This window comes from Octopus sinensis, linkage group LG11 (genome assembly GCF_006345805.1).
Source record: "Octopus sinensis linkage group LG11, ASM634580v1, whole genome shotgun sequence".
Taxonomy (NCBI): domain Eukaryota; kingdom Metazoa; phylum Mollusca; class Cephalopoda; order Octopoda; family Octopodidae; genus Octopus; species Octopus sinensis.
In genome coordinates, this window is record NC_043007.1 from 20,342,722 (window position 1) to 20,360,221 (window position 17,500).

The window sequence follows — 17,500 nt, forward strand, 5'->3', positions numbered from 1 at the left end:
AACTATGGCGATTTGGATAAAATTTCTGTAAAAAAAAAAAAAAGAATCCTATTTTAGTATATTGCATTTCGTTTGTCACAGCCATTCCATATTTTGTAACATAACTATATCCCCTAATCACATCCATGTTATATATATATATATATAGGGAGAGTTTATGAAAAAAAACAAGACGAAGACAGGTGGTGTACAAAACAAACAGATGTATTAGTATAACGCTCAGGAATAGAAAAAGTCTTTTATGTTTCGAGCCTATGCTCTTCTACAGAAAGGGACACAGAAAAAACAAGGAGAGAGAAAAAAAAAGGAGAGAAAAAAAAAGGAGAGAAAAAAGATGTGTGTAGTGGCTAACGATCTATCATGCTACTAAGCCATCACGATATATATATAACTGCATATCCCAATCAAAATAATCATTTTAAAGGAATTGAACTGAACAAATGAAATAATCAATGTTTCATAGAATATTTTTGCTGTTGATGTAAACAATGAAACATAAATGTTCCTTTATATTTGTACATAATTTTTTCATGAAACTGGTTCTAATAATATTGTATATAATTTCAAGGAAACTGAAAAGAACTAAAAATATATGATGCATCACTTATTTGGCTATCATTAAAAATATCTTTAACCCTTTCGTTACTGTATTTATTTTGAGATGCTCTGTGTTTCTTTCAATTATTTTAAATATAACAAAGAATTTAGTAAAATAACTTAGTTATCATTCAGTTAGTGTTAGGAACGTAAATTTTGACTAAGGATTGATGGAAGATTTTAATTGACTAAGGATTGATGGAAGATTTTACCACAGAGCAAAGAGCCGGTTTTGGCTGGGTTAGTAACAAAAGGGTTAACCGTTTTTATTGTTTCTTACAATATGTCACACTATTTCTTGTAAATTGACATAGACGTTGTGAGTTGTGAGTCTATGATTTGAAACAATTTTTCTGTCATTAAATATTTCAAATAAATTCTAAATTAAGTTGATATATTAGGTTGTCTGGAAAGTTCTGGGCATTTTTTTTTGATACGCTAAAAGGGATATAAATAATTGACGTCGGAACCTTAGGCATCCTTTAAATCAAAACAATGAAATCAAAATAATTTTTAATACAAAACTTTTTTTTTTAAAGAAATTTTATTATATACAATATAATTTACAGCAGAACAAAATACTTTATTTCCTCAGGTTAAAAAGAAATTTAAGACTTACATAACTATTGAGAAAGATATCGTAAATTTTGCAAAAATAATTTACTTGATTAAGGAATGTTATTTTAGAATAGAAATCAGCTTGAACATTTCACTGTAAAATTCTTTGTTAGTTTACCTCGGCTAAAATTTGGCAGTGATAGCATGTTCGTCACTAAGATAAAAGTCCTTTATTATTGAAGAGTTAATGAATTTCATAATTATTAAAACATGTATGATAGAAACTAAACACAAGAATTTTATATAAGTGGAGAAGGCTAACCACTGGATTTGGTTAAAAAGAGATGGTGAGCGATGGCTAGGAGAATATTGAGCTTTATTTGATAACCAGCTGATCCAGCAAGAGGTAGGCCCCGAAACGGCGCGCATTCTCTCCTGATGACCCCATACAATTGCTGGCTTCTGGTATGCGGAGTTTTTGACTGGTAGCACTTGCATGTGCAAGTTGTTTGCAAGACAATATGGATGACCATAATAATCAATGGTATGGTAGGAATCAGAATCTAAAACATATCATAAATAAATTAGTGATCCTTATACATACATAAAGGGTGTATATATTGAAAGCTGTACTAAACTGTAGTGTTTGTCTTGAGAAAGATTTTCTTATAGACTTATAGTGTTAAAACAATACAGAAAAATGTCAGCAAAAGGCAAAGGTCACCTATCGTTAATAGTGGAATTGCTGGGTCCTGATTTCTGCTTGCTAACGTCTTCAGCAACAAATATCTGACATCTTATGCCGAGCAAACATCAGCTGCAAGTTGATACAGTTAAACAATGACTGAAAGGCCACCGGTGTTACATTTAACCAGTAAACTAAACAGAAATGAGCTCAAGAAGCTAATAAGCCGAAATCTGGACCCAGCAATTCCACCAATTAGTACTGGGTGACCATTACCTGCAGCATATATTCTTCTATATTTTAACACTATATGCCAATAAGAGATGTTTTCTCAAGCCAAATGCTGCAGTTTAGAAAGCTTTTCAATTTCTTGCCAGCCTCGGCTGGCCCACGTAAAATGCACCATCTGATCGTGGCCGTTGCCAGCCTCACCTGGCCTCCGTGCCGGCGGCACGTAAAAAGCACCATCCGATCATGCCCGTTGCCAGCCTCGCCTGGCCTCCGTGCCGGCGGCACATAAAAAGCACCATCCGACCGTGGCCGTTTGCCAGCCTCGTCTGGCACCTGTGCCGGTGGCACGTAAAAAGCACCCACTACACTCACGGAGTGGTTGACGTTAGGAAGGGCATTCAGCTGTAGAAACACTGCCAGATCAGACTGGGCCTGGTGCAGCCTTCTGGCTTCCCAGACCCCGGTCGAACCGTCCAACCCATGCTAGCATGGAAAGCGGACGCTAAATGATGATGATGATGATGATGAAGTATAAAGATTGCTAATTTTGAACTTGTAGTGTGATGGAGGAAAAAGGACAACAAGAAGCAGACGGGAGAAAGAGATACAAAAGGCCTTACCTGTTGACCTCGGCGGAATCAGCGGTCACTCTCACGAATTAAACACATCTTGTCTCTCTGCTCAAACTGACCACCCATGCTTCCTGCCCACGCATGCCCTGTGTCTGTCTCACCGGCCCCTGCAGTCCCTACTTCCATCCACCTCATCTGCAATCCCCTCCACCAACACCACATAGCTCCATCACAGCCCTTAACACCACAGAACAAATATTGCTTCCATCAATAATAATGAACGATATTAATTAATTATGTAGAGTTATGTACAGACACGAAAATACAATATACTGCACAAGTTATCCCAAGAGAAGAAATGCTCCTAACAGATGAACTGGGTGAAAACCCATCACAAGGTCATTCATGGACACTGTTCATGGTCCAGTGGTCATCCAATATTGTCTTGCAAACAACTTGCACATGCAAGTGCTACCAGTCAAAAGCTCCATATACCGGAAGCCAGCAAGTGTATGGGGTCATCAGGAGAGAATGCACGCCGTTTCGGGGTCTACCTCTAGACGGCATCAATGCACACCGACCCCACTCACTGATATGAGGCCCCCGCTTGCTAGATCAGCTGGTTATCAAATAAAGCTCAATATTCTCCTAGCCATCGCTCATCGTCTCTTTTTAACCAAATCCAGTGGCTAACCTTCACTGTAGATTGGATATCGGTCATGGTGGTATTGACTTTACAATGAGTTAGGCCTGACAATAACAACAGTCGTCTCACAATGTGTCCAATGAACCCTCTACATCCAACTTCGATTGGAAAATGTTCTGCTTTCCAGCCTGTCTGTAAGGAGAAATTTTTCTCTTTAGACAACTTGTGTAGCATATTGTCTTGCCATATTCAAATGAACAGGAGCATGTAAAATATTTCTGTACATAACTATATTTCATTTAAAGCTGTTTAGTGCATGTCTGATTATACGTAATGACACTTATTTATGGCTGAGATGTATTGAAAAGACAAGACTTATTTAGTTTGAAATAATGGTTTAATGTACAATGTTGACTGAACATTTTGAGGATCCAAATCTGAGTTCTGTTAGGATTGAACTTGTAATGGTTCTGCAAGAAAGAAATGAAGGAATAGAACAGAATTACTGACAATTGAAAGCGATATTGAATGAAGAATATAAAGACAGATATAGAGAAGAAAGCAAAAATAAAAGAATAAAGCCAGGCAAAAAAATTATATAAAAGAAGGCATGAAATTGCAAGAAGGTGAAAACTATACAGACAAGAAAACATTAGTTAAGAAAGTGATGGAAATCTCTTAAAAGCTATTAAAGATGGGAAAAAGAACATTAACTGATCCTCAAAGAGTCATGTATCCATCCATTCCCAAATACGACCAACAAAGACAATGGATATTATCCAACCTATTTCTTTACTACCCACAAGGGGCTAAACACAGAGGGGACAAACAAGGACAGACAAACGGATTAAGTCGATTATATCGACCCCAGTGCGTAACTGGTACTTATTTAATCAACCCCAAAAGGATGAAAGGTAAAGTCGACCTCGGTGGAATTTGAACTCAGAACGTAACGGCAGACAAAATACCTATTTCTTTACTACCTACCAGGGGCTAAACACAGAGGGGACAAACAAGGACAGACAAACGGATTAAGTCAATTATATCGACTCTAGTGCATAACTGGTACTTAATTTATCGACCCCAAAAGGATGAAAGGTAAAGTCGACCTCGGTGCAATTTGAACTCAGAACGTAATGGCAGACGAAAAACCTATTTCTTTACTACCCACAAGGGGCTAAATACAGAGGGGACAAACAAGGAGAGACAAACGGATTAAGTCGATTATATCGACCCCAGTGCGTAACTGGTACTTATTTAATCGACCTCGAAAGGATGAAAGGCAAAGTTGACCTCGGCAGAATTTGAACTCAGAACATAACAGCAGACGAAATACGGCTACGCATTTCGCCCGGCGTGCTAACGTTTCTGCCAGCTCACCGCCTTATATATATATTATCCAACCATATCGTTCTTGGTCTACTCATAAGTCTTCTGTCAGTTGGCTCAGCTTGAAGGATCTATCCCGCGATTCTTTCCTGTAACAGTCAACCACAGGTGCAGAGTACCAGAGCTGTGACCTCTTGATATGGAAAAGTAGTAGTTTGACCTAGTGAAATTCCATAATCTCTGAGCTACACCCCCTATCAAGCAACATTACTCCAGAAATCCTTCAGAGATACCACCCCACCAACATTTTGGATACCTGTATTCACAGTCAAACTCTTTTGGTCATTACCCATCATTCATGAGGAAAAGCAAGAAAACTAGATTGTTAAATCAAGTTTAACCCTATTGAGTCAAGTACATCAACATCAAAATAAATATCAACTGGAATTGTAGTTGTGATACCTGTGCCGGTGGCACGTAGAAAGCACCATCCGAATGAGGTCGATGCCAGTGCCGCCTTGACTGGCTTCTGTGCTGGTGGCACGTAAAAAGCACCAACTGATCGTGGCCGTTGCCAGCCTCCCCTGGCACCTGTGCTGATGGCACATAAAAAGCACCCACTATACTCACGGAGTGATTGGCATTAGGAAGGGCATCCAGCAGTAGAAACACTGCCAGATCAGACTGGAGCCTGGTGCAGCCTCCTGGCTTCCCAGACCTCGGTCGAACCGTCCAACCCATGCTAGCATGGAAAACAGACGTTAAACGATGATGATGATGATGATGATGACATTTGACTGTATCCATTCTACATGTTTTGTGTTCAAACTGACAATATCTGACTTAGATCTACCCTACAATGTCATTCTAAAATTAAACAAACACAGCATCGAAATCCAAATGCTACAGTATAATGAATGATTAATGTGGTGCTAGTGGTGTTATGGGCTGTGATGAGCTATGTGGTGTTGGTGGAGAGGATTGCTGATGAGGTAGACGGAAGTGAAGATTGCAGGGGCCTGTGGAACAGCCATGGGACATGCGTGGGCAGGAAGCACATGCGGACAGTTCAAGTTAGTGGTGGCGGTGGTTGCTTCTTTTTCTGTTTTCTTCTTCCTCCATCACACTACAATTCAAAACAATGCAAATAAACAGGCACTGCTTATGGACAAGGATAGCTGTGTAAAGAAAATGGTGGTGGCAGCAGTGGCGATGGTTGTGGTGGTGGCGGCAGTGGCGATGGTTGTGGTGGTGGTGATGATGATGATTCTTATGCTTGTAATTCTTCAATTAAAAATAAATTACCTTCACTGTTACTTCAGGAAAAATTTAGCCTTGATAACTTTTGGCACATGTCTAATAGTCAAGGATAATCGACTGGTTCGCCTTAGCACATCGCCCACTTTAACGTCTGAGCATTTATCAAGATTACTTATTTTGTCCGTGATAATATCTTCTGCACGTTCTGAGATACCATGAAGATGATTTGTGTACATAGAATCTTTAACGATTATTAAACTGCGAGGTTCCAATAGGAGGCTTAGGAAATGTCTTTCTTGCAGAGATGTATCAGACTGAAAAAAAGAAGGAAAGGTAAAAAATAGACAAATCTCACATGAAAAATAGATGTCAAAGATTTTGTTGAAATATTGATGATTTCACCTGGTTGCAGAGGGAACATTTTAATCACATGGCCATGCCTGTCTCTTTTACTCTTTACTTTTTTACTTGTTTCAGTCATGTGACTGTGGCTATGCTGGAGCACTGCCTTTAGTCGAACAAATCGACCCCAGGACTTATTCTTTGTAAGCCCAGTATTTATTCTATCGGTCTCTTTTGCTGAACCGCTAAGTTACGGGGATGTGAGCGATGTTTGGGGGGACAAACACAGACACACAAACATACACACACACACACACATATTCTCATTCCACGCTCTGCGTTTCATGACATTTTTTTTGCTTCAGTTGATTTTTTGGGAATTACTCCCGTGGATCAAATAAAAGGTTAAGTACAAAATTTTGATACATCAATCAAGTTCAACAGAAGGCACCTGAAGAAGGCTGGAGTATATAACAGCTGAAATGTAGTGAAAGTAACAATCAGAGTGAAGACACCAGTCCGATTAACCCTTTTGTTACCATATTTATTTTGAGATGCTCTGAGTTTCTTTCAATTACTTTAAATATAACAAAGAATTTAGTAAAATAACTTAGTTTATCATTAAGCTAGTAACATAAATTGTGACTAAGGTTTGGTGGAAGATTTTGATTCAAAACTTATGAAAACAAGACATTTGTACTCAGAGCCAGAGGTGGTTTCAGCTGGGTTTATAACAAAAGGGTCAACCCTTTGGCATTCAGACTACTCTGTCAAATGCAATGTTTGTTCATTCACACTGTTTAACCCTTTCATTACTTTCATTGAGATGCTCTATGTTTCTTTCAATTACTTTAAATATAACAAAGAATTTAGTAAAATAACTTAGTTATCATTAAGCTAGTTTTAGGAACATAAATTGTGACTAAAGTTTGGTGGAAGATTTTAATTCAAAACTTATGAAAACAAGACATTTGTACTACAGGGCCAGAGGTGGTTTCAGTTGGGTTGGTAATGAAAGGGTTAATATAAACAGCATACATAATACAAATCCCTCATCTCAGAAATATAGAATTGTATTTACCTCACTATTTTCTGCATTATTTTCCGTTGAACTGTTCATATGGTGATAGAAATCCAAAAGAATAGGTGAACTTAAGCTGATGGTAGCAACAGTTGGGTAAAACAGTGGCCCATCCTCGTGAGGCTGAAGGGTCAAGAAATGACAGAATGTTTGATAGCTGTTACTGAGACATTGTATAAAAGTAAGAAAAACCGATTCCGAAAGTTGGCCTTTTTGACCCTTATAATTCTATGCGCATGCAACAAATCGTTTCTTTTTTTCATCTTTAAAGTTTCGTATAAAATGGATTATTATTTGAATTATCCTAATTTATGAATTCTCAATACAAAATAATACAGAAAAATTCATTTTTGTACTCAGTTTACCAAGATTCTTGTTGTGAACTTGCTTGTTGAAACAGACTTTGTTGTATCTTAGTAGGGTCATTATGCCAACAATAAACACACACAGGTTCTATTTCACTTCTTTTATTATCATTAGTTAACCTTTTAACCAATTAACTACTCCATTGTTTGATTAATCATTTGATCAACAAATTGGTTAACCATTTAACCAATTGACTTATAATAATAATAAAAGAAGAGAAATGTAACCAATGCATGTGTTTATTATTGGCATAATGTTCCTCCCAAGATGCAACGATATAATATAGCAAGGTTTGTGGTTAACCATAGAAATAAAGGAATATACAGTCACACTGATGACTTCACTTACCATTATTCCTTGCCCAATTTGGTATTCATTAACAAGGACATGGTTAGGTTTCTTGTCTTCAAAAATTTTTAATTTTTCCACTTCATTTATACTCGGTTGGAGCCACTTGAAAAAATAATTAGCATTGAGTTAAATCAATTTTTGGTTTTTTTTTTTTACATATATCACAGTATCATAGGTGTTAGTATAGCAGTGTCGTTGAGAAGTTCAGTTTGCAACTATGGCTTCACACACCCATACTTATTAAAAGTATGCAATACAATTAGCTCTAAAAAGTACTTTCACTTTAATTGTTGCACACTTGCAAAGAGAAAGTAGCAGAAAGTGTGGTGGTAATGGGAGGAGTGAAGAACTTGAAATGAGAGAGGCAATCGTAAAATATTTACTTTTCTCGAATTTTTGCTTAATTGGGGGTCAAATTGAAAAAACTTTACATGCCATGACCCAATGGAATCTACTTGGAAAAAGCATAGGTAAATTCCAATTAAAGAAATTCTATATTGTACAATTGTATAAAAAACAACGGTTTGGTCGGCAGAAAAAATCTGCCTTTTATCATAAGAGATACTGCATTTCTAATGTGTGTTGTTTAAATGCCTAAAGCTGCAGTTTAATAGAATACTGCAAGGCCTTGTTTCATGCTGTGATAATTTTGTCAATACACCACATTTAGTCTCGTCTCCAGTTATTAATGGGTGTCTTCTGTTGCTTAGGTGGAGGCACGTGGTTTAGTGGTGAGGGTGTCAGCATCACGATTGTAAGATTGTGGTTTCGATTCCTGGACTGGACGACGCGTTGTGTTCTTGAGCAAAACACTTCATTTCATGTTGCTCCAGTCCACTCAGCTGGCAAAAATGAGTAACGCTGCGATGGACTGGCATCCCATCCATCTGGGGAACACATACGCCATAGAAACCGAGAAACTGGGCCCATGAGCCTGGCTAGGCTTTAAAAAGGGCGCATTTATTTTGTGGAGGCATGTGGCTTAGTGGTTAGGGTGTCAGCATCATGATCGTAAGATTGTGGTTTCGATTCCTGGACTGGGCAACGCGTTGTGTTCTTGAGCAAAACACTTCATTTCACATTGCTCCAAGTTCACTCAACTGGCAGAAATGAGTAATGCTGCGATGGACTGGCGTCCCGTTCGGCCATACAAACACATAATCCATAGAAACACATACGCCATAGAAACCGAGAAACCGGGCCCATGAGCCTGGCTACGCTTTAAAAAAGAGCGCATTTATTTTTATTTCTGTTGCTTAGCACTATTTCAACTTTAAAAAAAAAAAGAACATTTATGCAAACAGAAGTTACCTGTGGTAAAGATTCAATGACCATGCCTTTTGGATGTGGAAGACCTCCTACAGAAAGAATAACAATGAGAAAAATAAGGCTTTATTCCCGCTTAGATAGCTTCAACAGATGGCAAGTAAGCAAAGGGAAATTCTTACTAAGGCTATTACATCAAATCTAAAAACATTTCTTACCCCAATTTTGCAGTCTCCGATGAGAGAGCTGCGTCCATTTTGGTTTTGGTGCGGAATATATATTTTTTAATAAATATTCTTCATTTTCTTTTGTGATGAAGTTAGGTACATAAATTATAGTTGGTGGAGCCTAAAAAAATAGAAACAATAGATTCTGAAAAACTGAACATGAACACCTTATCATACATAGCATTAAAATCTGGTGAATTATTTCATTATTGCCCACAAGGGGCCAAACAAGGACAGACAAACGGATTAAGACGATTATATCGACCCCAGTGCGTAACTGGTACTTAATTTATCAACTCCGAAAGGATGAAAGGCAAAGTCGACCTCGGTGGAATTTGAACTCAGAACGTAACGGCAGACAAAATACCGCTAAGCATTTTGCCTGGCGTGCTAACGTTTCTGCCAGCTCGCTGCTGGATTTCACCCATCTTCTGTGGGTAGTAAAGAAATAGGTATTTTGTCTGCCGTTACATTCTGAGTTCAAATTCCGCCGAGGTCTACTTTGCCTTTCATCCTTTCGGGGTTGATAAATTAAGTACCAGTTGCACACTGGGATCGATATAATCGACTTAATGCGTTTGTCTGTCCTTGTTTGTCCCCTCTATAATTAGCCCCCTTATGGGCAATAAAGAAATAAGAAGCTGAGTGAAAGCCTGTCATGTGTGTGCGTGTGTTTGTGTTCGTCCCCCACACCGCTGGACAAGACATGTTGGTTTGTAAAAATAGTACTGGGTCCAATTTGTTCAACTAAACCAATCAAGGTGGTGCCCCAGCATGACCGCTGCCCAATCACTGAAACAACCAAAAGACAAAAGAAGATACTTAAAGTAGTGAGCAAAAATAGCAAAAGCGCAGTCGTGGCAGATACTGATGTTACTCAGACCGGCAACTGTGCTGGTGGCACGTAAGAGCACCCATTACGTTCTGAGAGTGGTTTGTGTTAGGAAGGGCATCCAGCTGTAGAAAACCATACCAAATCAGACTGGAGTCTGGTGCAGCCTTCTAGTGTGCCAGCCCAGTCCAGCTGTCCAACCCATGCCGGCATGAACAACAGACGTTAAACGATGATGGCGACGATAGGAGAAAAAAAAAGTACAAATAACATCAGATTTCACAGCAGTGCAGAAAAGTGAGGGGAGACAACTCTGAAGTAAGTGTAAAATTTGCTAACAAAACTTTCAACCAAGAAGTAATGTCTAACCCCTCTTAAACGTGGACGTTCCATTAGACCCAACTTTACTGCAGTATATACCTATTTCTATTTTACCCACAAGGGGCTAAACACAAAGAGGACAAACAAACGGATTAAGTCGACTACATCGACCCCAGTGCGTAACTGGTACTTATTTAATCGACCCCGAAAGGATGAAAGGCAAAGTCGACCTCGGCGGAATTTGAACTCAGAACGTAGCAGCCGGTGAAATACCGCTAAGCATTTCTGCCAGCTCGCCGCCTATATTCTACAGTATATACCATGAGACAAACTCTCAGGGAAAATGCATGCTTGTTTATATCGCCAGCGGGGGGATAAATCCCTGCCAACTCCATGTGATTTTGACTTTGCTTGGTCTCATCAATGATGGATGCTCGACCGCTAGAGATAGCATCAGTTATTCTCCCTACCAGCGATATATAGGAAGTCAGTGCGGAATAAGCACTGGTGTCACGATTAGCTCGTGAGCTTGTTAAAAAATACACATTAGTGACAAAGGAAGTATTAATACGGAGAGGTAATATGTGGATGTTCTGTTGGAACAAACTTTACTGTAGTTGATACCACGAGAGAAACTATCGTATACTGAAGGCGGTGAAGTGGCAGAAACGTTAGCACGCCGGGCAAAATACTTAACGGTATTTCGTCTGCCGTTACGTTTTGAGTTCAAATTCTACCGAGGTCTACTTTGCTTTTCATCCTTTTGGTGTTCGGGGTCGATAAATTAAGTACCAGTTACGCACTGGGGTCGATATAATCGACTTAATCCCTTTGTCTGTCCTCTCTGCGTTTAGCCCCTTGTGGATAGTAAAGAAATAGGTATTTCGTCTGCCGTTATGTTTTGAGTTCAAATTCCGCCGAGGTCGACTTTGCCTTGTTTGTCCCCTCTATGTTTAGCCCCTTGTGGGCAATAAAGAATTAAGAAACTACCATATACTGCGTCTGTTGCTAATATATATCTTCATCAGCCAGTGCTGACCATATAACCACATCTGTATGCATCAGCATTGGCAAGATGTTTCTGGAAAAGGCTGGCAGTTGCTTAAGCATGCAAGGCGTCCCTCTTATGCCACTGAAGTTTATATAAGGCAAAGGCAACCAACTTAGACTGATACTAGGGTTAGACCCTAACCCTAGTACCAAAGTCAGAACACAAAAAGCCAAAGCAGATAACTGCAAAGTATCTTACTTTATCCTCTAAAAGTTCCACCTATCCTCTGATTTGGATTGGTACTTTTTTTATATTGACTCTGAAAGGATGAAAGGCAAAGCTGATTTCAGCAGGATTTGAACTCAAAGTGCAGAGAGTCACAAAAAATACTGTGGTACCTTCTATCCAATGCTCTGATGATTCTACTAACTCACCGCCTTGATCTTTGATAAATACTGCACCAAATCTCTATATGTAATAAAGACAGTTTGCCAACATAACATGGCAGTCCTAGTTTAGGACAAATGTTGCTGGTTATCAAGCAGTGGGGAGAGGGGACAAACATAGACACAAAGTCATACATGCATGTATGTGTATGTATATATATATATATATATATATATATATATATATATAGTGTACGTTCAAACACAAAAGAGATACCCGAAGAATATGATATCTGACTCGCTAGAAAGAGCAGTTAAAACTCCAAGCCACCAATTGTTGTAATTCCGAAAGTGATTGGAAAATAAAACTTTTACCTTCGAAATTACAATTGGTGGCTTGGAGTTTTAACTGCTCTTTCTAGCGAGTCAGATATCCTATTCTTCGGGTATCTCTTTTGTGTTTGAACATACACTGTATTCTTCTCTGAATAATGCATAGTCTATTGACTAATTTTTTCTTTCTCGCTAGACTACTGGTAACTAAGAATTTTTCTATGAATATTCTTGCTACCCTAAGATTTTAATTAATTTTATATATATATATCTATATTTATATAATGTATATATATATATAAGAGGGGATTTTTTAAACCACTATGTGGAAACCCTTATGCTGGAAGAAGATTCGCTATGGTTTCCACATAGTGGTTAAAAAAATTCCCTCTTATATTTATGTATGAAATACTATTCATGGAATCTCAGTTTTTTTATATGCTAGACCACTGCTGTTAAAATTGATGTTATCAAATTAATAACCAATTTTTCATCCTCATCATCATTTAATGTCTGTTGGCCATGCTGGCATGGGTTGAACGGTTTGACCAGGGTAGGCAAGCTGCAAGGCTGAACCAGGCTCCAGTCTGATTTGGCATGGTTTCTACAGCTGGATGCCCTTCCTAACACCAACTTCTGAGAGTGCAACGGGTGCCTATATTTGCATGACACTGGTATCTGCCATGATGGTGATTTTGCTCAGCTTCTCAAGCACAACATAAATCCAAAGGTCTCAACCATTGCCACCATGAGGCCCAACAGTCAAAAGGAACTCACCGCCGAAAGGCCCAATGTTCGAAAAGAAGGCCTAACACTCGAAAGGTGCTCTTTACGTGCCAGTTGCATGATACCAGCATCAGCCACCACTATGATCTCACTTAGTTTGATGGGTCTTCTCAAGCTCAGCATATCGCCAAAGGTCTCGGTCACCGGTCATTGCCTCTGTGAGGCTGAATGTTCGAAGATCATGCTTCACCACCACGCCCCATGTCTTCCTGAGTCTACCTCTACCACAGGTCCTGTCCAGAGATCAGCACATTTCTTCACGCTAAGAGTTGCTGAAGTATGGAACAAACTGCCAGCATCAGTTGTTATTTCTCGGAGCACTGCATCTTTCAAAACTTCCATGCTTTCTGAGATTTGCCAACACTACACCTGATTTTCTCCCCTCCATACACACACAAGCATGTATCTGACTCATACACTGTTCGCTTTCCAGACATTTGTACATTACTGCATATGCTTTATACGCACTTTTGACATTATTATTTTGACATTATTATTATTATACTATTTCTATAGCTCATCTTACCTAGGGTTGATGCAAAGAGAGTTTTTTTTTCACTTACATGTACACATTGACTTCACATTTTGGCAGTAAGCCAGCAATTTTGGAGGAGAGAGTAAGTTAATTACAATGACCCAAGAGTTCAACTGGTACTTATTTTATTGACCCCGAAAGGATAAAAGGCAAAGTTGACCTCAGCAGAATTTGAACCCAGAACATAAAGACAGACGAAATGCTGCTTAGCATTTTGCCTGGCATGCTAACGATTCTGCCACCTTGCTGTAACCATTATTGTAAGAACCCTGACTGTCTTGTAGTCTTGTAAGGCATAGTGAATAATTACTACATTAGCTTATGTCCTTTTTTTAAGACGATAGGGCATGAAATTTGTGCAAGTTTTGCTTGTTATTCCCTTCAGGTTGAACGATTACGTAGAGATGGTGTTCTTCACTGGCAAATATTAGTTAAATAGTGAGCAACTTTCAGAGAATGAAAAGAGGTAATTCCTTAACGGAATGAAAGAAATATAAGCTGCTCATTCACCAAAAAAGGATATTGCTCAAAGTATTTGAATTCTCTTCTTACAATACGCTATTATTATTATTATTATTATTATTATTATTATCTAAGTCGGGCTTTCTATAGCTCTAAAGACATTCCAGCTGGGCCCCATCCAGTTTTTTCCCTTTATCAAAGGAACCTAAAACCAAAGTATCCACCTTTTTTTTTTTTAAGATGATTGGGATATGATTTGAGGGAAGTTTGGCTGCTATTTCTAGCAGCCACGGAGTAGCTCCTTTATTGATTTGTCCAACTCCTATTAGTGGTATATAGTAACAGTGCAATTTTGTATTCAAAACGCTGATCCATGATGTCTCTAAGTATGTTTCCAATCAAACATCAAATAGATATGTCGTGTCTTCGTTACGAATAGCCGCTACTAGAAGTAGATTTATACGAAGAAAACATTTTTTTTAAAAAGCGAAATTATACAAATGCCTCCACGTATGCATTATTTAGACATCGGTAACACCTACCCCCTACAAACTACCCGTCATATTCGCTTTCGTCACCCGTAATTCTGTCTTCAGACTTTCGCCCCCAACAGACATTATATGCAGTTTTAACTTCTGGTGTCAATCTTACAGGAAACTCCAACGCTTCAGATTTCTAACTGAAAACATGGATCTCAAGACTTCCACGTCCAAAGAACACCAATGCCGCCAAATATTGTAAGAATTCGCAGGTTTTATAAAGATTTTCAAGAGACAAACGCGAAAATTTCGAATAAATTGACACACAGAGAAATATGTTGGCAGCATCGGATATTCTTGAAACTAATACATTTTCATGTGGGTTGGTCGTTATTTTACTAACAGTTTGTAAAACCTACAAGTGGTTTACCTTAATCACCCGATAATCCTCCAAATCCATAACCAAGCGTGTGACACAAACAGGGACATGCGTACTCTAAACCGGTGTAAGGAATGGTTTGCCTTTCTTTAAGACGTACTCTCTCTCACATAAGACCTTTGTTTAGAATTCTTATCAATATCGTCTTAAAAATTTAATTTGAGGCATTCTGAGTCCCATTTACCTCACGTGTATTTATTTACATTTGAAGATCATCACTTTCCATAAAATTTTTATTTTTTTATATATGTGGGGGTTAGGGTTAGGGGTGGGGGAAGGGTATCTTTTTTTTTAATTCAGAAATGTAAATAAACCCACGTGGGTTTACAAGTGACAGTCATGTTACTAGTAACGAATGATCGCCTAATTTGAATATAAAATTTTAAAAATTGTACTACAAATCCCCTATTTTAGCACAGGTTAAAACGAACAGCAAATTGGTCGTTATTAGAGAAAGATATTTTCTGCAAATATTTATGCAAGGAATATACTACTATAAATACTGCAATAAACAAAGATCCCCCAAATGCGCTCTTGGAGGGTCAGCCAACCAAACAGCAACAACAAATAATAATATTTTATGGGTGGAAAACGTTTTAGAGCTAAAAAATAATTACCTTCACCGGTTAGAACATTAATTTGTTAAACGATGGTTCATTGGCTCGATTTAAGTATAAAAGTTTGTTTCCACCAATCAACACGTTCCTTTGATAATATCCTCATAGCAAAATCGGACAAGTTGCTTGGCATGGTCCTAGGGTTTAATATTGTCCGGGAAATGTTAAAAAATAGATAGCCTCACCTTTATACTAGCTCATATACCACATTACTAATTTAAGACTGGACCATGATTGAATAGAAGCTTTGTGAGTAAGCATACATTGCTGTGTATTTATAATTGAAGTCTTTGTTACGAATGGAAATTCGTTCTGATTGCACGCCTTCATCTCTTTCGATGAGACTCAAGCGTCTGCTCCATTTACCTTTTCTCCCCTCATCTTATTGATTTTTGTCTTCCAACATAGGTTACATAAAGATTATTCATATCTTTATTTACATTCTTACCTTTCCATTGTTTACAAACTTAAAATTATTATTTTTTTCAATTAAATACTTCATCGATACAAATATTAAAAGCCAAAATTCATCCAAAATTCGGAACCACTCCAGCCATTAATTCATTTGCTTTGCTTCTGAACTAATTGTTTATATTACTTTCTTTAAAGTTTCATATTCTATAGCCGCCTTATTATCTATATACCTAAAGCAGATGCTAGCTGCTTCACCTTATTCGCTCATATATTTATAATTCTTGTTTGAAATGAAATTTATTTCATTAACTCGAATAATAGTTGTATGTGTTTATTTAGAATGCTTATTTATGCGATTCTTCCAACGTTCTCCTAATTATGATCAGTTGTTCTCTAGTCTCATATCAACAACTCAATATAATACTAATGCATGCATTTTCAGTTTTGGATCTCATTGTGGTTGCATTAGTATAGTTTACTATTGAACAAGTCGATATATAGTTACAATATATTATATTAGCAAACACCTACTGTTGAATTTTGAAAATGTAATTAATCTTTCAAAACACTCAAGTTATATATATATATATATATATATGTTTTGTTCTTTTTTCTTTTTCTTTTGTCTTGCTCGATTACGTTTTTGGTTGTTTTGCTAAATGTTTCTTGAGAACATTTCTTAGTGGTAAGACCATAGCGGATCTATTTCTAGCATAAGGGTGTCCACATAATGGTTTCCCTCTAATATGTATATGTATATATATATATATAATACAATAATGTGCGCACCAGAAGTGTTTTCTAACTAAATGTTCTCTTATGAGCTGTTTGTTGTGATATTTTGTCCTTATTTCCTTGTTTAGTTTTTGTAATCATAACATAATTTTCGATTTATAATCCTTATTTATACTCCAACTTTCCTTTATTGAATTGTTGACTGTCTTTATATATATATATATATATATATACACACTTCAAGATATGTCTGGCGATTCGCTGTCGACAAACATTACATAGGTTTGGGGATTTTTTTTTTCTGACTATCTTCCTTGAACTTTCCTTTTTCTTCGTGTCTTATACTTTTTCGGTTAATTACATCATACTATGTTGGTGTAATCTCAAAGACTTACTACTGAATATTTTACTGGTCATATTGCTTTATATTCAGGCCAGTGTTGCTTTTCGTGTCTATCTTCAGTATAAAAAAGAGAAAGAGAGAGAAAGAAAGAAATCTCATCAAGCATCTATTCCATCTAGTATTTAATGTATATACATCTAAATAAATATTTTCGCTTACATCACGCACCTCGAGATCACATTTAATGTTTAGAATTCGAGGGTTTTTCTTTGGTATGAAAATGCTTTTTTTTTTTTTTTTTTTGCCTTTTCTGATT

At 37.5% G+C, this 17,500-nt stretch overlaps 3 protein-coding genes across 4 annotated transcripts in view; 2 read left to right on the forward strand and 1 right to left on the reverse strand.

The window, feature by feature from the left end:
• Positions 1 to 228, forward strand: part of LOC115217454 (angiopoietin-4) — a 10,067-nt gene extending 9,839 nt beyond the window's left edge. Inside the window, exon 3 of the mRNA XM_029787156.2 lies at positions 1 to 228. This exon is cut by the window's left edge and continues 477 nt beyond it. Coding sequence (XP_029643016.1) covers positions 1 to 2 — 2 coding nt within the window. The 3' untranslated portion in view covers positions 3 to 228.
• Positions 229 to 3,667: 3,439 nt separating this feature from the next.
• LOC115217427 (alpha-ketoglutarate-dependent dioxygenase alkB homolog 6) lies at positions 3,668 to 15,196 on the reverse strand. The gene is made up of 7 exons (XM_029787124.2): positions 15,067 to 15,196; positions 9,503 to 9,632; positions 9,330 to 9,376; positions 8,016 to 8,120; positions 7,302 to 7,424; positions 5,924 to 6,192; positions 3,668 to 3,759 (listed from the first exon to the last, which is right to left on the reverse strand). Exons 1-6 carry the CDS (start codon positions 15,094 to 15,096, stop codon positions 5,932 to 5,934), a joined length of 696 nt encoding a protein of 231 aa, XP_029642984.1. The 5' UTR covers positions 15,097 to 15,196; the 3' UTR covers positions 3,668 to 3,759; positions 5,924 to 5,931.
• A 582-nt stretch (positions 15,197 to 15,778) lies between these two features.
• LOC115217109 (endoribonuclease Dicer-like) overlaps positions 15,779 to 17,500 on the forward strand; it is a 37,703-nt gene continuing 35,981 nt past the window's right edge. The window contains exon 1 of one of the 2 annotated variants that reach the window (XM_029786710.2): positions 15,779 to 15,945. The gene's annotated coding sequence lies outside the window, so the exon portion shown is untranslated. The remainder of the gene's footprint in view (positions 15,946 to 17,500) is intronic. The other variant, XM_029786709.2, reaches the window with a different exon arrangement.